At 40.0% G+C, this 19,821-nt stretch overlaps 1 protein-coding gene across 4 annotated transcripts in view; it reads left to right on the forward strand.

Moving 5' to 3' along the window:
* The window catches only part of ufm1 (ubiquitin-fold modifier 1), a 52,518-nt gene that overhangs the window by 17,311 nt on the left and 15,386 nt on the right, over positions 1–19,821 (forward strand). Inside the window, exons 4-7 of one of the 4 annotated variants that reach the window (XM_048532724.2) lie at positions 8,697–8,736; positions 9,473–9,505; positions 11,007–11,087; positions 11,471–11,676. In XM_048532724.2, coding sequence (XP_048388681.1) covers positions 8,697–8,736; positions 9,473–9,505; positions 11,007–11,087; positions 11,471–11,661 — 345 coding nt within the window. In that variant the 3' untranslated portion in view covers positions 11,662–11,676. Of the gene's footprint in view, positions 1–8,696; positions 8,737–9,472; positions 9,506–11,006; positions 11,088–11,470; positions 12,045–19,821 lie in introns of those variants that run through there. The other 3 variants (XM_048532723.2, XM_059646732.1, XM_059646733.1) reach the window with 3 other exon arrangements.

Consider the following 19,821-nt stretch of genomic DNA (forward strand, 5'->3'; position numbering starts at 1 on the left):
GTGGAGGAAGGACAGAATGTGGTAGTCAGAAGGTGTCCTTACCCATGTTTATCCTGAAGCCATGAGATTTCATGGAGTCCAGAGTCAATGTTGAATAAAGGGCAACTCCCTCCTGGCTGTATACTACCATGCTATCACCTTTGCTGGGTCTAACCTGTCGGCCATGGAAGGTGTATCCAGGGATGATGATGATGGTGGTGGCGGGACATTGTCTATAAGGTACAGTTCCATGAGTATGATTGACGGGCTGTTGCTTGACTAGTCTATGAGATAACCCTCCTAACTTTGGCACTCTGGATTTGTGCCACTGGCGTATGTTTGCAGAGCTAATAGCTTGGTGACTAAAATAATTCTTTAACCAGGGTAAAGTTTTGCACTGTAAGGAGCAGGTTTTTGAACCAGCCCTGCCATCACTTAATCGTAGAATAGTATAGCTGACAACGTTGTCACTTGGCTCATCAAGCCTGTCCTTTTTGAGATGCAAACCAGTTAGTCCAACTCCCCAGCTCTTCCCATATAACTCTGTGATCCAGATCCCAGCTACCTGCTGAATCTGTATCCATTAACCAGTGACTCTTTTCGTAAGGAAGCTTTTCAATATTGTTACTGAATCTCCTGCCAGTCACAACCAGTCCGGCTGGCTCACATTGGTAGAACCTGCATGGCATAAGGTCTATTCACTATACATCCGTTTGAATTCAAATTTACAGCCAGCGATAAATTCTGGTTTGTATTTTTAAAGCCCCAAACTCCTGTTTCTGCAAAATCCTGAATGTACCAAGGTTTGTAAAATCATGAGCATGGATAGAGTGAATAGCAGAGGTCTTTGTACCAGGATTGGGGGAGTCCAAATCCAGAGTGCTTAGGTTTGAGGTGAGCGGAGAAAAATTTTTAAGAAGATCAGAAGGGCAACTTCTTCGTGCAGAGGGTGGTGCGTGTATGGAACAAGCTGCTAGAGGAAGATGGAGGCAGGTACAATTACAGTTTTTAAAAGGCATCAGGATGGGTATATGAATAGGAAGGCTTTGGAGGGATATGGGTTACACTGGTCAGCATGGGCGAGCTGGAGAGCTGTTTCCGTGCTCCGTGACCCTCTGTGATCTCAAATGCCACTTTGAAAATTACTGATGAAGCATCATTGACCTGCAGATTAACACTTTCTCTCAATTATATTGCATGAGCTGCTAACAATTTCCAGCAATTTCTGGTTTTATTCAAGAATTTCAGCATGTAGTATTTTTCTGTCATTCCAGAATGACATTCTGTCAGTATGGAGGAAAGAAACAGAAATAAACAGTGTCTCTAGTTCTAGTGGGAGAGCAGTTAATCCCAAACTGCATAACTGAAAGACTCCTTATAAGTATATTAAAAAAGCCTACATTATCCCTTGTCTCTAGGTAGCAGCACAACCAAATGTAAAACCATATTTTGGTATTTAAATCTGTAGCTAGATTCTTAGATGCAGTGTTTGAAAGGTAAGGATTAAAATTTTGGTGACACAAACCTTTTTGTACTTAGTCTAAAATGTAAATCTGCAAACAGAATGGACCGATTGGCACTTTATTACCGGCTGCTCGAATAGTTTTAAGTTGTATGAGAACAGCATTGTCACCCTGACCTGTAAATGGTACGTACAAATAGATAGGTGTACACACAGTTGATTTATTATTCTCATCAAAATATTAAATACACTAACTTTACAATGATGCACAATTTTAGTTCGCCAAATAACTAATTACATTATTTAAAGAAGGTGATACCTAAATTCTGTAAAGCTTTACTGCACCACCCTCTTCCCTTCTCACCAAATTTGCATTTTTATAGTGATTTTTCAGGCAGTGCAAGAACATTTTACAGCCAGCAAAGTGCTTTGGAACTGTAGCCACTGCAATTAGATACCATGATCAGTTTTATTACCCATGTTGATGCTCCAGCTATGATTGATTAACATGGCACAGTGCTAATAATTTGACATTTTAATACTCCTGTTGAATAAAGGATAGATTCCAGAAGACCTGAAATTGGCTCAAGTAACTTCATTTCTTGCAATCCGATCTAGTGAGTAAGCTTATTAAAAAGTGTAGCACTTAGAGCAATGTCACAACTGAATATAAGATTTTCTTTGCAAATGTGTTTAAATTGCTTTTTCAGAAAATTTAACAGCAATTAATTCAGTAGAATCTCCACAAATCCAAGTACCACGATAAATATATAAATAAATTGAGGGGTGTCCAGCACAGTCAATCAAGAATATAAATTGAGGAATTAAATCCTTAAGGTATTTCCTGCAGTTGAGACAGAGATTTTACTCAGAGGTCGTGCTCAAAAATCCTCTTCCACGTTTCTCATTGATTAGAGTTTGAATATTAGTTTGGTTTGTTTCTTTTGGATGTAACGAGCTCCGAGAGAGCAAGAGAGAAGATACCAAGAGAAAGGTACAAGTTCAAAGTTAGCATAGATAGGAACCTTGGGGAAAGTTCAACAGAAGTGCAAAGTGATGGAAGGCAAGTGGCAAATGCATATGATCAGATGATGTTTTCTGTGGTGACAAAGATGTAATTAATTCCTTTTTAAAGGTGAAGTTGGTGGAGTTACAGGAGAGAAGTTCAAGAAGACTTGCACAGAGAAAAGAAACCAGGAGTCCTTCCCATTCAACTTGATCTTTGAATAATGATCAGTTTTCACAGATAAGAACAGACAGACTCAGTTTCTTAGAAGAGAAGAGGGATCAGTTAGCTCAGTTGGCTGGACAGCTAGTTTGTGATGCAGACCAGTACCAACAGTATGGGTTGAATTCTCACATGGCTGAGGTTACCTTGAATGACTGTCCTTTTCAACATCTACCCTCACCCGAGGCATGGTGACTCCGGTTATACCACTACCAGTGAGAGACCTTTTCTTAAAACCTTGGGGAAAAACATACTGAGGAGTGATCTAGTAAGAGGCTTTTAAAATAATGCCTTGTTTTGATGGTGTGGATTTGAAAAGAATGTTGTGGGGAAGAATAGAATTAGAGGCCATCATCAAATTGCTACCAAGAAAGCCGTTGGGAATGCAAAAGAAACTTTTTCACCCCAAGAATGGCACAACTGTATAATGCAAAAACATAGGAATTAGGAGCAGAATCAGACCATTTGACCCATCTGCTCCGCTGCTCAACTTAATCATGGCTGAACCTTTATCTCAGCATCATGCTGTTGGAGTCTACCCGTGTGCTTTCACAACTTCAGCCCTGAGAAAGGTATCTGTTTCTTTTCTGAATATATTTAGTGACTTGACCTCCATAGCCTTCTGTGGCAGTGAATTGCACAGGTTCACTCTTCTCTGAAGAAATTTGTTGTCCTCTTATTGCAAAATGACCTGTCATTTATCCTGTGACCATGCCTCTGTGGACCTCCAACAACTACAAGAAACTTCCTTTGTGCTAGGTTTCAGTTTCAGCCCACAATTTCTTTTGGGTGGATGTTGGCTGACGAGACTGGCATTGTTCAGTGACAAGGGATCAGGAGAAAGCAGTGATCAGCAATTACAGCAACCTGTGGCTAACAGCAGCCCATGTATAAATGGAACATAAAGTAGACCTTAGGTGGCTTTTTGATGTGATGACACTGAACTGCCTGTTTGAGGGAAAAGTCTTGGATGCTTCTTGCCTGGCTACATGTTGCAATGTTGCAAAATAAGTTACCCAGCCAACATTTAACCTCCCCATTGTAAAGGAAGACTGCAGTGTAAGCAGTGAATACAGCCGTCTAGATTGAAAGCAGTGCAAGTGAAGTTTTGCATCACCTGGTAGATGTGTTTGGGGCCTTTGAGAGTGAGGAGGTGATGAATAGGTAATTGTTATTCCTTCTGTGATTGTAAGGAACGTGCCATGAGGAGTGAGAAAGCATTCAAAGTGATGGGGGAGTAGACCAGACTGCAGTGGAAGGAGTGGTCACTGATAGCGAAAGGGAGGGGAAGAGAAGATGTGTTTGGTGGTGGCAGAAAGGGCAGAGGATGATCCTTTCAGTGTGGAAACTACTGGGGTGGAAAGTAAAAGCATGGGGAAACTATCATTCTCAGCAGGAGGGGATGTGCTGTGGGCAGAAGTGCAAAAGGTGAGTTGCATATGGCTGAAGGCCCTGCAATCACAATAGAAGGGGAAACACTTGTTTGAGGAAAATGGAAGTCATATTGAAGGCTGCCCAGTGAAGGTAGGCATCGTCTGAGCAGATGCAACAGAGATGGAGGAACTGGGAGAATGGAATGGAATCCTTGCAGGCAACATTGCGGCATCTTATTTGTTACTGAGCTGAGCTTCTCATTTACAGAAAGTCAATGTTTTGGAGCTATTGATTAATGCCCTTTCACTTACCAGAAAAAAAATTGAAGGCAGATCTTTCTTTGTACTCTGATTATTATTACTAATATTATTTTGCAGTGTATTTTTCTTTTTACTTCTTGCAGTGGCTCCCCAAAAAAACCTTACTGTGAACATTCCTCCACTTAGTACCGTAAAATGTGGAGGAGGCTTCACACAGTGAGAACATTTTGATTCTGTTCATTATCCGTGATCCTCAGCAGCATTAGCAGGGACTGTCATAACTGCTGACCACTTTTTTTAAAAAAAACTGATTCTAGCATACTGTTTGTACGTCTTTTTATCTTTTGAAAGTTCACAGCTTGTGCCATGAATCATGAGTGTTTAACAGGAGATGCTCCCACTTCAATGCAGAGCCCAAACTTTCTATTGATTTTTGTACTTTGCATGCCTAAGTTGAATGAGAAACTTATGGACTCTTGTCACTTGCATTGAGCTGAAGCATTCAACTCCCTCTGGCATTGCAGGTTTTCTGTGTAGCGCAAACTTTTTTTTTGAAGGCTGGGAGACCAGCCAGGACAACTCGGAAATATTTGTTGGAAGTTTGAGTAGCTGATAGGCAGAGGTGGGATTGAAAATAGACAATGCTATGGGGTGAATACAGCTGACCATAGTGATGGAGATGACATTTATTTCATTTCTTTCCTTCTCCTGCAAGCTCCACTCTTGGCCCATCATGAACTTGGTGTCCAGGTTTTAGGAAAAGCATTCACAAAGTTAACAATGAATTTTTTTTTATTGTAGTTGGTGATCACAAATTGCAGGTCTTTATTTGCATACCTCCTCCATTCCTACATGTGCTTCATTCCTCTGGTGGTTGTGAATGCTGTAGAGATCTGCTTCTATTCTAAGCAGTGATTGCTGACACTGACAACAGCAGTCAACCAAGCATGCGGACTCATTGGGGAAAGCATGGATTCTAGCACAGGCTTCATTGCGCAGGCTTTCTGCGCATAACAAAAGCCTACTTCAGGGAATCAATCCTAATGTATCCTGGTACATGAAGCAGATTTGATGGTTATCCAGCTGAGACAGCAGCATCGCCAATAATTTATATGCTTTAAATATAACGAAACATCCCAAAACCCTTCTCAACAGCATTATAAAGCAAAATATGACATTGGGCCACATAATGTAATATTGGGTCAAATGATCTAAGGCTTAGGCAAAAGGTAGGGTTTAAGAAGTATTTTAAAGCAGGACCACGAGCTGGAGGGGTTTAATACAATAGATGGCAGTGAAATGGACCACTTGGCTGCACCTACTTGTGTTGCTTGTGAGGGTAATCCAGACCTTGGGGCCAAAGCAGGTGAATGCATGGCCATCCGTGGTGAAGCAAGAGAAATTGGGGGTGCACAAGAGCCAGAATGTGAGGTTCAGTGATAATTTAAGAAGTAATAAGGCTGATGGAGATTACAGACCCAGAGGAGGAATTTGAAATCAAAGAGGAGAATAGTAATATTCAAATATTGCTTGTGCGGAAGCCAACTTACGTACGAAAAACAGGGGTAGTAAAATAAAAGTTGCTAGAAATTTAGTGACGTACAACGAAAATTTGTATACCCTTCCATTGGTGGAGTGTAGACGACTATCCAGGAGTGTTTGGAGTGATTGTGCTTAGAAGTAATGAAGGCATGAAATTGAGAGTTTCGACAGCTCTGCCAGAAGCAGTTTCCTACAACAGAGCAAGTTTACTTATCAGACGGATGCAGACAGATTAAGCAAGTGATAAAATCTTGACAGATGGAATATAATGTGGTGAAATATGAAGTCAGACACTTTTTCATAGGAAATATGAAGGAGCTGAATATTATTTAAGTCAATAGCATACCTCACAGAAGAATAAGTCATAAGGTAAGACCCCACAGTATTGAAAGTTGTACATTTGAATCATAGAATCCCTGCAGTGTGAAAGCAGGCCTGTCGAGTTCACATGAACCCTCAAAAGAGCATTGGAGGAAGGAAGTGAATGTAGCGTAGCTAAATTTGAAGATGACATAAAAATAGATGGAAAGGCAGGCTGCGAGAGGGACACTGACAGTTCATAGAGAAATATTGGTAAGTTCAGTAAGTGGGCAAAAAGTTAACATAGTGGAAAATGCAGAGTTGTTTGTTTTTGGAAGGAAGAACAGAATATTTAAGAGGAGAGAAACTGCACAAAGCTGTACCATAAAGGGACTTGTGCACAAAACACAGGAAGTTAGCACACGATTACAGCAGGATAATCAAGAAAGCTAATGGAATGTTGGGCCTTATTTCAATGGGATAATATAAGAGTAGGAAACTCTTATGGACCAGGTGCTGTTGTGACCACATATGGAGTATTGAGTGCAGTTTTGGCCGCCTTATATAAGGAAAGATGTAATTTCATTGGAGGCATTTCACAGTAGGTTCATGGGGATGATTCCTAGTATGGAAGATATGTTACTGAAGATTGTACAAGTTGGGACAGTCCTGACTAGAGTTTAGAAGAATGAGAGGTGATCTCTTTGAAACGTATGTAATTCTCAAGAGACTTGATAGGGTAGATACTGAAAGGATGTTTTCTCTCATGGAAGAGTCTGGAACCAGAGGGCATGGTCTCAGAATAAAGTGGCAGCAATTTAAGACTGCAGTGGGGGAGAGTTTCTTCTCTCAAAGGGTTGAATGTCTTTGGAATTCCTTGGGTCAGAGTCCTTGTGTATATTTAAGTCTGAGGAAGATTCTTGATCAGTAGAAGAATAGGGAAGGATAGTGGACATAAGGAACGTTGGTTCACCACAATGCTGTTAAATGGTGGCATAGGCTTGAGGGGTTGAAAACTGCTGTTCCCTTTTTTATGGTCTTATGGTTTTAGACTGTAGAAAGTTGTGGAACAGAGGATTTAGGAATTCTTCGTGAATCTCTGAAAGCTATCATACATGTTCAGCAGGTACTAAGGAAGGCAAATGGAATGTGGTCTTTTTTTTTCAAAGGGAATAGAGTTTAAAAGCAAAGAAGTTTTGGTAGAACTTGACAATGCAATGGCTGGATAACAGCTGGAATACAGTGAACAGTTTAGCACTCCTATCGAAGGAAAGATATACTGGATATGGAAGCAGTCCACAGAAGGCTCACTAGATCGATACCAGGCATGGAGGGACTGTCTTACCAGTGAGATTGAATAGATTGGATCTGTACTCATTTGAAATGTAGAAGAATGAGAGGTGGCTTTGTTGAAATGTACAAGGTTCTCCGAAGACTTAACAGGGTCAATGCAGGAAGGCTCTTTCCCCATGTGGGAGAATACAGGACCAGTGAGCATAGTCTCAGAATAGGGGTTTGTGATTTAAAACATCGATGAGAAGGAATTTCTGCTCCTGAGGGTAATGAATCTGTCAAATTCTTTACTGCAGAGAGCTGTTGAAGTTGGATTGTTAAGTATATTCAAGGCCGAGATAGTAAGATATTTAATCAGTAAGGGAATCAAATGTTGGGAAAAGGCAGGTGAGTGGAGTTGAGGATTGCCAAATCGACTCTGATCTCATTGAAAGGCAGAGCAGATTTGATGGGCCGAATGACCGACATCTATATTTTAAGACCTTAACATCAGCCCAGAGGGGCTGAAAGTTCATTTTCAGGGTTATGTTTTGCGACTGTTGAGAATGTTGCTCAATAAAATATTCATTCCTGGGATTGGCAAGGTTGTGGCCCCACCCAGAGTTACTAGGCTCATAACACATTCGCTGTCAGTAATCTTTAACCAGTAGCATTGCTATGCTCTTCTCCATAAGCCACTTTGTCAGCAAACTGGTACTTGCTTGCCAGTGGGAAATCTTTAATTTTCCAACACTCTTAAGGTTTATGAGCACCTAGTGACCTAAAATGATAATTTGCATCATTGGCAGTTTAGAGCAGTGTCATTGCTCCTTTTTGACATAAACTCCTGACAGCTGCTCAGGTCAGCAGAGATACCAGAGCAAACACTGAACACTTTGAATACTACAGGCACTAGTCTTGCAGCCTGAGTTTCAGTGGAATGCCCAACCATCCATTTACTGACTCAGTTGATTGCATTCTCTCAGGAAAAGGAGTGAGCTTTCATTTAAGCATTTTAAAGTGAATTTGTTAAATTGGTGAGAATAACGTAAAGCTGCTTATAATACAAAAGACCATTAGTGTTAATGACAGTGATATTGATGAAGTTCTTTGGCTCCCGTGCTAGCCAAGATCCAAAAACTATTCTGATGGTAACACCTTAGTCAAACGCAATTTTGCATAATCTCCAAAAATTGCTTTAGAAGGATCTGTTGCTTTTTTCAAAAAAATTCAGTCTTGACTATTTAACTTTATTCTCAATATCTTCCTTTGTTTTCAGTTTAAAGTACCTGCAGCAAGCAGTGCTATCATAACAAATGGTAAGGAAATATGAAGTATTTTATTGCAAACCATCAACATTGAGTGTTTTGTTGCTGTTTGGATCAGTGTTTTATTGGCAGACATTGACAAATTCTAAATCCAGAGTAATTATAATACAATAAATGTTTGACAGCTGAAATATGTGCAGGATTTGAAAATTCAGATTGCAAGTTTAACATTGTCAATACTTCTATTACTCTAGTATTTTATTAGGTACTGTATATATTACAGTAGTGTGGGCGCATTAAGGAAAATGGTTTTGATGCTTTTGAAGAGGCACAATTTTAGAAAATTGACACAATGTGACATTCCTTCAAAAAAGCACCAAATGGAAATATGTTGAAATAGACTTTAATGCAATTTTTTTTTAAAATGTTGTGATTACATAAAATATGCCTGAATTGCTGGATAATCTGAAATGAAAAATATAACTAGTATGCTTAACCTTCTGTTATTGCTCAAAATTGTCATCTTGTTTGCTTCAGTATTTGCCATATAACAAGAATAGATAGAGGTTTGCAAAAAAGCAAATTATAAACATCTTGAGTCCAATATGCCTGTCAGCCATAGATGTGATATCAAAGAAAGGAATGCTAATTTTGTGAATGGTCTAACTTTTCAATATGTATGCAGCAAACTGTAGCTACATTAATTGTTAAGCAATTGTTCTATCAGAAGACTGGTTGTCTTCCTCCTGGAATTGTGATTGTTTAAGATGAATGTGTTTCATTGCAGATGGAATTGGCATCAACCCTGCACAAACTGCAGGTAAGTAAAATTATTTAAATTGACATTTTTTGGGGGCTATTGTAACTAATCTTGTTAGTTTTATAATATATTGAATTCTATGATTTTTGAGAGTTTCCAATTGTTACATTTGTAAGTAAGTCTTTGTGGCAATAATTCCAAAAATGGAATATTTAATAAGAATGCAATCATGAGGTTGTATATCGAGAAGGGTTTAACATGTGAAACGTGCCTCTTAAAATTCAAAATAAATTTAATGTATAAACTACATTTTGTGTACCAGTTGCATCTAAATTAATGCCACACTTTCTCCAGAACTTTCAAATCATCTCAACAGATCTAAAGTGTAAAATGGGCTGGACTTGTTTCAGCACAAGAGAGTGCAGTCGTCGGGTATTGTAGGACACTGAAGCATTGTTAATTTAACTGAGCTGCTCAAAGGACTTTTTAATCTGTGGGAAAGAAATCAAAATGTACTGTTCTATGTCTTCCAATGAAGCTTTTGAACTTTATGCTAAAAAGGCTTTCAGGATCCTTGGGTTTATAAACAGAGTATTTGTAAAAAAGGAAGTGATGCTACACCTCAACAAATCATTGGTCAGATCACATTTACAGTATTGTGTTCTGGACACATTATTTAAGAAAGGATGTTAAAGCCCTGGAGAGAGTGCAAAGGAGATTTATTGCAATGAAATAAGGATTGAGGGATTTTAGATGCAAGGAAAGTTTACAGATATTAGGCTTATTCTCCTTGAAGCAGAGAAGATTGAAGAGGTGACCTTTATTGAGGTGTTTTGACAGGGTCAGGAAGGACATTCCATTTGGTATTTCAGTAACTAAGGGTTACAATTTTGAAATTCAGTAAGAGAGCTAGGAGTGAGATGAGGAGCAACTTTTTTACTCAGTGTTATTAGAATTTAGAATGTGCTGCCTCAGTAATGAAGGTGATTCCATAAGAGGTTTCAAAAACAGCTGGATATATGTTTGAAAGTGATTTCATTTGGAAGATGGTCGAGATGATGCTGGAGAACGGGGGTAGCCAGGTAGCTTTTAAAGTAAATGGTACAGACATGATACATTGAAAATCAGAATCGGGTTATTTAGCAGAGAAGGTAGGAAACATTATTTGTACCATGAAAGATAAAACTTCAGACTCTCTCCCACAATACATCAGTGATACTACCTCAGTTAATTTCACAGGAGATGAATAGATTTTACAACGAAGGGTATTAAGGGATCTTGAGCTATGGTAGATGAGTAGTTAGGATGCACATTAGGAGTCATTATAAAAGAGAAAGGCCTTGAGCTTTATAATCCACTCCTGTCCCTAGGCTCCGGGAGAAAAGAAATTGTCTGTCTTGGATCCACCATGTACTTCACCAGATTGAGGTTGATCTGGCACAGTCTTGTCTACTGAATGTCTGTTTCTACGGAGCTCCCTCTTTCTGTCTGCACTAATTACTGTCTGTCTAAACTTAGTCCAAGCTGCAAATTTCAATGTGCATCTTCTATTTCTTCCAAGTCATTCATAATCATGATGAAAAGTTGAAGGCCCAGAACACATCCCTTGGGATCACTACTGACCACATCTTTTCAATCTTGAGTATGTACCCTTTATCTCTGTTCCTTCTCCTACCTTCCTACCAATTTTCAACCGAAGTCAAAATCTGCTTGTTACCTGATTGTCTCATATTTCGTGATTTTGCTATTATTATGATAGTCTTCTTAATCTCTGTACTTCAGTTCCAATTCCTTAATTTTTCATGATATTCTAAAACTAATAGTAGCTTCTTGTCTTTGAAATATTACCATTCAGTACCTTTGCAACTCTTAAAACAAAATGTCCCACTGTTCTTCAGTCCTGTTTCTCCTTCCAGGTAAACCCAATACTGATACAGGTGGCTTGGAAAAAGTTATTGTTTATCCAATGCCATGTCTTTAACTGTGCATTAATTTCCATAATCTTTCTGGTCTTCCTTCACTTAGGTGAGGACGTAATCCTGAGATTACTGACAGTGGTTTCTAATTGGCTATGTTACATTGGAGACCCTATATTATTTAACAAGAGACATCAATTTTCCAGCAACCAACTCAGAAGATTCCACAACAAGATTTCATGTTTTAGGATATCTGGTATAGTAAACACACTAAAGTCAACATCAACTAAACATTACTAAGTGGGCAGCTAATATGCTAAGCTGTAAAAAGGGTATTTCCCAGTAACTTATTAACACAACTGAAAACCCCACACCACATTATACCTTACCTTCTGCAGAACTGTTGCCTTAGGATTCAAACCCAAAGCTCTTTCTGGCTCCAGCAAAATCACTCCATACATCATCAGGGTGAGTCTTTTATCATATTAAACAAATCCCTCTTCAGCCAACTCTTCCAACAGAATCAAATGAACTTCTTGTTCTAACGTCCTTGAGTGATTCTCTAGTCTTTAATACCTCTCACCATACCTCCCGATGCAAAAAACACAGGTCGTATGCTTTGGATAGAAGCGTCTCTAACCACGGTCTCTGTTCACAAGAAGCAAGTGCAGTTGCTTTCTCCTTTTTTGTTCTGATGTTTAAGCTTGTCGTTTACTTACGAGTTTTTACCTGTGCCCCAGTTGTAGGCTGTTTCAGTTTATGTACGCTCACATTGGTCTTGACTCTGGATAGACTATGTATAAGATTACGTGTTCCCTTCCACTGCTCCAATGTACTTTGAATTAAAAGAAGTTGCTTAAAATATGACCAGTGCATGTTCTGAGACAGCGATAACATCCTAACCTTCTTCTCTGTCATCTCTCAAACTAATTTTGCCAGTTATTAACCCTTTCTTCACCTATGTCAGCAGCTCCCTCACAGACCACAGCAGTTGATTTCCCTATCACCTCTTGGCTGATCTTTTTCTTCTCTCTAATATGTCTGAGACTCTGAAGAGATAAAAACATGTTAAATTAATTAGTTGACTTAACAACAATTGGGATAATGAAGTCTTTGTTGATTGACCTGTTACATTTTGTTTTAGAAATATTGAAAGAAGTGTTAGAAAAAGTGCCGCTTGTGCCATGAAGTGTGTGTCTTACACTCTTCAAAGTACTGATAGCTGCTTAGGTGACTGCCGAATATTGCAAATTCCACCCCTTCACTCAAAAAAGTCTCGACACATATTCCTACCAGACCTGCCAGCTTGACACCCAGTGAGACTCCCAAATGTTCAGCCATATCCTGATCCAAGAGCACATACCTCTGTTCTCTCATACTGGAGTGCTCCCGCCTTCCCATTGGCTGACTACTCTGAAACAGGACACCTCGTCATTGGGAAGCAACGAAGTTAACACTGTGCAATACAGTCCCTCATTGCTGTTTAATACTTTGTTTGTGTTCTATTTAATATGTTTTGTTAGATCTATACAAATAGATATTGGGAAAGTTGAAGTGAAGACACATTCAGGAGGTGAGAAATCAATTATCAGAAGCAAAGAGTAATTACTTGAAATCTTCTGTTGGCATCTAAATGGCAAAGGAGTAGTTAAAGGAGGGGTAGGGCTGATTTGAAGACCAAAAGGAGGATATGCGCATGGATGCAGGGGCATGGCAGAGATGTTAAATGAATACCACTTTTCAGTCTTTATAAAAGAGGAGGATGCTGTCTGGACTGTGGTGACAGAAGAGGAATCTGTCGTTAGAAATGATCAAATTAACAAAGAAGTTATCCGTAGTATAGTGTTCATACGTAAAGTTGATAAGACATCAGGATGGATAGATCCAAGAATTCTGAAGAAAGTAAGGGTAGAAGTTGTAGGGCACTGGCCATATTCTTTCAGTCTTCTGTAGACTAGGGGGAATTGACAAAAGGCAGGAGGATTGCAAACATTATGGCATTGTTTGAGAATGTTTGTGAGGATAATTACATTGATTAGAGATCAGTCAGTTTAACTTCAATGGTGGTCAAATGTCTAGAAGCAATTATTTGGGATAGAATAAGTAGTCACACGGGGGAAAAAGTGTGTTACTTGGGGACAGTCAGCATCTAAAAGGGAAATTAACTAACTTGCTGGAGTATTTTGAAAAGGTAACGGGCTTGATGAGGCTATTGGTATGGTATATATGGATTTTTCAGAAGATATTTGATGGAGTGCCACAACAGACTTGAGGAAAGTTTTATAGGTCATGATCTAAAAGTGGCAGTAGCAACATGGGTACAATGATGGCAGACAGATTAATGGTCAAAGTATAATCTTCAGCCTGGAGGATGGGTTATAATGGAGTTCTCCAGGGCATCAGAATTGGAACCCTTGCTTTTCTGATATATATTAATCATTTGGATGTTGGTGTGCAGCAGACAAGTTTTAAGTTTGTAGATGACCCAAAACTTGGTAGAATTGTAAACTCTGAAGAGGACAGTGTGAAACTTAAAGAACATTGGCAAGCTTGTGAAGTGGATGGTTAGCTGGTAGGGAGGTTCAGTGATGGGAAGTTTGAAGTGATGGTAAGAAGAACGTTGAACGACAATATAAAATATTGGGTACAATTCTAAAGGGAGTATACGAGCAGATGGACCGAGGTTTATACATGCACAGCAGACATTAAGGAAGCAATAGTGGCACATTGATAAAATAATAATCTAATCAAGCAGAGTCAGAATGGCTTCATGAAGGGGAATTCATGTCTGACAAATTTATTAGAGCTTTTTGAGGAAGCTGAAGCCAGAGATTATGGGGAACCAGTAGATGTGTTGTATTTGGACTTAGTGTTTGACAAGGAATCTCTCAAAAGTTAGATCTCAAGATAAAAGTCTATGGTGATGAAAGTAGTATATTGCCATGTATAATGTGGGGAAAATGTGAAGGGAGGAGTTTGGAAGGCACAACAAAAGAATAGAATATTATTAAATGGAGGAAAAACCACAGAATGCTGGAACACAAAGGGAGATGAGATTATTTATGTGCACAACACAAAAAGCTCGCACACAGGTGCAATAGATAAACAGGAAGACTAATGAAATGCTGCCTTTTATTTCAAGGGGATTGGAGTAAAAAGTAGGAGTGTCTTCCTGCAACAGTTTAAGGTTCAGGTGGGACCACATCTGAAGTACTGTGAGCAGTTTTGGTCCCCTTGTTTGAGGGAAGATATGGGACTTCGATGTTGTGGCCATTTCGGAGACATGGGTAGAGCAGGGACAGGAATGGTTGTTGCAGGTTCCGGGATTTAGATGTTTCAGTAAGAACAGAGAAGATGATAAAGGGGGGGGGGGGGGGGGGGGGGTGGTGGTGGTGGTGTGTGTGGCATTGTTGGTCAAGGACAGTATTACAGTTGCAGAAAGGATGTTTGGGGATTCATCAACTGAGGTAGTATGGGCTGAGGTTAGAAACAGGAAAGGAGAGGTCACCCTGTTTGGAGTTTTCTCTTGGCCTCCGAATAGCTCCAGATAAGATGATTCTCGATAAGAGTGAGAGAGACAGGGTAGTTGTCGTCGGGGACTTCATAGTGTTAGATTTGGAAGTAGGTGAGCACTTTGGTGATAGCGATCACAATTCTGTTATGTTTACTTTGTGATGGAAAGGGATAGGTGTATACCACTGGGCAAGAGTTATAGCTGGGGGGTGAAGGCAATTACGATGAGATTAGGCAAGATTTAGGGACCAGAGGATGGGGAAGGAAACTGCAGGGGATGGGCACATTAGAAATGTGGTGCCTATTCAAGGAAAAGCTCTTGTGTGTCCTAGATAAGTGTGTACCTATCAGGCAGGGAGGAAGCTGTCGAACGCGGGAGCTGGGGTTTACGAAGGAAGTGAAATCTCTGGTCAAGAGGAAGAAGAAGGCTTATGTTAGGATGAGATGTGAAGGCTCAATTAGGGTGCTTGAGGGCTACGAGGTAGCCAGGAACGACCGAAAGAGAGAGCTCAGAAGAGCTAGGAGGAGACATGAGAAGTTGTTGGCGTATAGGATCAGGGTAAACCCTAAGGCCGCCTTTAGGTATTTAAGGAATGAAAGAATGATGAAAGTAAGATTAGGGCCAATCAAGGGTAGTGGTGGGAAGTTGTGTGTGGAGTCAGAGGAGATAGGGGAAGCACTAAATGAATATTTTTTCGACAGTATTCACTCTAGAAAACGACAATGTTGTCGAGGAGAATACTGAGATACAGGCTACTAGACTAGGTGGGATTGAGGTTCACAAGGAAGAGGTATTAGAAATCCTACAGAGGGTGAAGATAGATAAGTGCCCTGGGCCGGATGGGATTTATCCTCGGATCCTCTGGGAAGCCAGGGAGGAGATTGTCGAGCCTTTGGCATTGATCTTTAACTCGTCATTGTCTACAGGAATAGTGCCAGATGACTGGAGGATAGCAAATGTGGTTCCCCTGTTCAAGAAGGGGAGTGGAGACAACCCTGGTAATTATAGACCAGTGAGCCTTACCTCATTTGTTGGTAAAGCGTTGGAAAAGGTAATAATGGATAGGATTTATAATCATCTAGAAAAGAATAAACTGATTAGGGATAGTCAGCACGGTTTTGTGAAGGGAAGGTCGTGCCTCACAAACTTTATTGAGCTCTTTGAGAAGGTGACCAAACAGGTAGATGAGAGTTAACCAGTTGATGTGGTGTATATGGATTTCAGCAAGGCTTTCGATAAGGTTTCCCACAGTAAGCTATTGTACAAAATGTGGAGGAATGGGATTGTGGGAGATATAGCAGTTTGGATCGGAAATTGGCTTGCTGAAAGAAGACAGAGGGTGGTAGTTGATGGGAATTGTTCATCCTGGAGACCAGTTACTAGTGGTGTACCGCAAGGGTCGGTGTTGGGTCCACAGCTGTTTGTCATTTTTATAAATGACCTGGATGAGGGCGTAGAAGGATGGGTTAGTAAATTTGCAGACGGCACTAAGGTCGGTGGAGATGTGTATAGTGACGAAGGATGCTGTAGGTTACAGAGAGACATAGATAAGCTGCAGAGCTGGGCTGAGAGGTGGCAAATGGAGCTTAATGCAGACAAGTGTGAGGTGATGCACATTGGTAGGAGTAACCAGAAGTCAAAGTACTGGGCTAATGGTAAGATTCTTGGCAGTGTAGATGAGCAGAGAGATCTCGGTGTCCATGTACACGGATCCTTGAAAGTTGCCACCCAGGTTGACAGGGCTGTTAAGACGGCATACAGTGTTTTAGCTTTTATTAATAGAGGGATCGAATTCCGGAACCAAGAGGTTATGCTGCAGCTGTACAAAACCTCTGGTGCGGCCGCACTTGGAGTATTGCGTACAGTTCTGGTCACCGCATTATAAGAAGGATGTGGAAGCTTTGGAAAGGGTGCAGAGGAGATTTACTAGGATGTTGCCTGGTATGGAGGGAAAGTCTTACGAGGAAAGGCTGAGGGACTTGAGGCTGTTTTCGTTGGAGAGGAGAATGTTGAGAGGTGACTTAATTGAGGCATATAAGATAATCAGAGGGTTAGATAGGGTGGATAGGGAGAGCCTTTTTCCTAGGATGGTGACAGCGAGCACGAGGGGGCATAGCTTTAAATTGAGGGGTGAAAGATATAGGACAGATGTCCGAGGTAGTTTCTTTACTCAGAGTAGTGAAGGAATGGAACGCTTTGCCTGCAACGGTCGTAGATTCGCCAACTTTAAGTACATTTAAGCCATCATTGGACAAGCATATGGATGTACATGGAATAGTGTAGGTTAGATGGGCTTCAGATTGGTATGACAGGTCGGCACAACATTGAGGGCCGAAGGGCCTGTACTGTGCTGTAATGTTCTATGTTTATTAAAGGCAGTTCAGAGTTTTCTCGGATTATCCTGGTAGGGAGGAATTACCTTATGAGCAAAGACTAAACATTTTAGGTCTCCACTCAAGAGTATTTAAAAGAATGAAAGATGATCTAAATGAAACATTTATAGGATTCTTAATGAGCTTGACAGGGGTAAATGCTGAGACAGTATTTCCTTTCACGATAGAGTCTAAAAGTTGAGGGCATAATTTCAGAATAAAGGGGTGCAAGTTGAAGACTGAGAAGAGCAGGAATTTTTTTCAGATGGCTGAGAAGTCTTTGGAACTTGCCACAGGGCTGTTTGGCTGAGACTTCATGTACATTTAAAGCTGGGATAAATGCATTCTTGATCAGTCTGGGATCGAGAGTTATTGGGAAAAGGCAGGAAAATGGACGCGAGTCATGTCAGATCAGCCATGATCCTATTCAATAGTGGCGCAGGCTCGAGAGGCTGATCGGCCTACTCCTGTTCCTATATTTTATGGTCTTTTCATTGAAGGTGCCAAGAAAGGTGCTTTATTTATAAAGCATACAAAGCCCTCAGCTTCATTACTAGGGGCATAGAGTAGAAGACCATAGAAGGCTCCTTTGCTTGAGCGGGGGATGTAGTTGCAATAGAGGCAGTTCACAGAAGGTTCACAAGATTTATTCCAGAGATGAGGGCTTTGTCTTCTGAAGAAAAAATAAGCAGGTTAGGCCCATGCTATTTGGAGTTTAGGAGAATGAGTGGAGATCTAGCTGAGGTATGTGAGATGCTAAAGATGATTGACAGTGGGCATATAAAGTTTGTTTCCTCATGGAGCAATCTGAAACTCAGCATCACAGTTTTAGAATAAGGAGTCGCAGATTTAAAACAGATGCAGAGAAATTACTTGTTTCAAAGGGTTATGTTTCTGTGGAATTCACTAACCCAGAGTGTGGTGGAAGCTGGATGTTGAATAAATTTGAGGAGATTGACAGATTTTTAATTAGTTATAGATTGAGGAGTTGTGGAGAGTGCCTAGGAAAGGGGAGGACATAATGAGATCAGCCATGATTGTATCAAATTGTGGAACAGGCTCCTGGCTAAATTGTCTACTTCTGCTCCTATTTCTTAATATTCTTATGCTAAACTTGTTTTAGGCACCTTTTAGATCTCAGCTGCAATATTGTGTTCAGTTGAGTGTCAGATTATAGGAAAAACACAACGTACAAGAATGATTCCAGTAATGAGAATGAGAGAAGTTTTCAAAATCATGAGCGGTCTAGAAAGAGTAGATGAGGGAAGGTTGTTCCCTGTTGCTAAAGAAACAAGAATGAGAGGGCATAGAACTAAGGTGAGGTCAAAAGAAGCAAAGATGATGTTCGGAAAAACCTTTTCATTCCGTGAGTAAAGTGATGGAATGCCCTGCCTGGAACTGTGGTGGAGGTAGATTCAATTGAGGCATTCAGAAAGGGAACGGAATGATTATTTGGGTTGAAATTGTGTGCAAGAGTAAGGGAGAAAGCAGGAGATTGTCACTTGATAATGAGAAGAGCAGGCATGATAGGCCGAATAACCACTTACTATGTAACAATTGTCTAATAAGGAACACTTCTCCAATTGATAAGTGTCTGTATCTCATTGGAAATATAGGAAGAAATTTCTCATGCCATTTTGGCAATGCAGCATTTTGCCAGCTGAAGTTTCTAAATTGATATTGTCGTCTACTGCTGGTCTGTTCTTTCCCCTTGGACTATTTAAATGAATTCCAGATTATATAATTTGGATTTGCCCTGACCTTTCTAGAGTTTATGCAACTATAGCACATTTATGAATCCACTCCAAATAAAATGGTCTGCTAGATTAAATATGAAAATCTGAATTGTAAACAACAATGCGCTATGTGGAAATGGCTTTAAAGAGAGCTGCGTGGTAGTTTTGCTATTCTTTTCCAGCTTTTATATAATTTTTTAAAGATTCCCCTGTCAACATTTAGCACAACGGTGTTGAGCATGAAAAATTTCCCCAAGGCAATCATGTTCCCTGTGTGCTTTCAGGTCACCAAATGGCTTCAGTCAGATGAAGCAAATGAGAGATTTTACATTTTGTGTTCTGAAGCATTTGAAATTCTGAGAGCATTTTATTAAAAAGGAACATTTAATCTCCAGTAATATAAAAAGGAGGAAAAAGAATCTTACCAATAGGTTTTTATTTGGTTGGACTTAGGCAGTAGCCAGTTATATCTTTGATATCATTGTTAGTTTAAATATATGTTTGTAATCATTTAAGAACAAAGTAAAAAGTACAAGAAGTAGCAGGGTGACCATTTACTCCTTAAAGCCTGCTATGCAGTGCAATCATTGGAAGCTCTTTTTCACCGAAACTGTGCCTTTCTTTAGCAGCCTTCTAACCTAAATTTATATGGAGATCCATGAAGTTCTGGATACAGTCTCGAAAATGCACAACTGAGCACCCACAGATCTGAGATAGGTACCTCCCAAGCGAACCATAGTCACAATTGGTTGAAATGCATTATATGGATTTAATAAAACCTCTTGATTGTACTGTATGCCCCTATTTACAAATGCTACCAAATGTAAAATTGCTACAG

Source organism: Stegostoma tigrinum, chromosome 6 (genome assembly GCF_030684315.1).
Source record: "Stegostoma tigrinum isolate sSteTig4 chromosome 6, sSteTig4.hap1, whole genome shotgun sequence".
Lineage (NCBI taxonomy): Eukaryota > Metazoa > Chordata > Chondrichthyes > Orectolobiformes > Stegostomatidae > Stegostoma > Stegostoma tigrinum.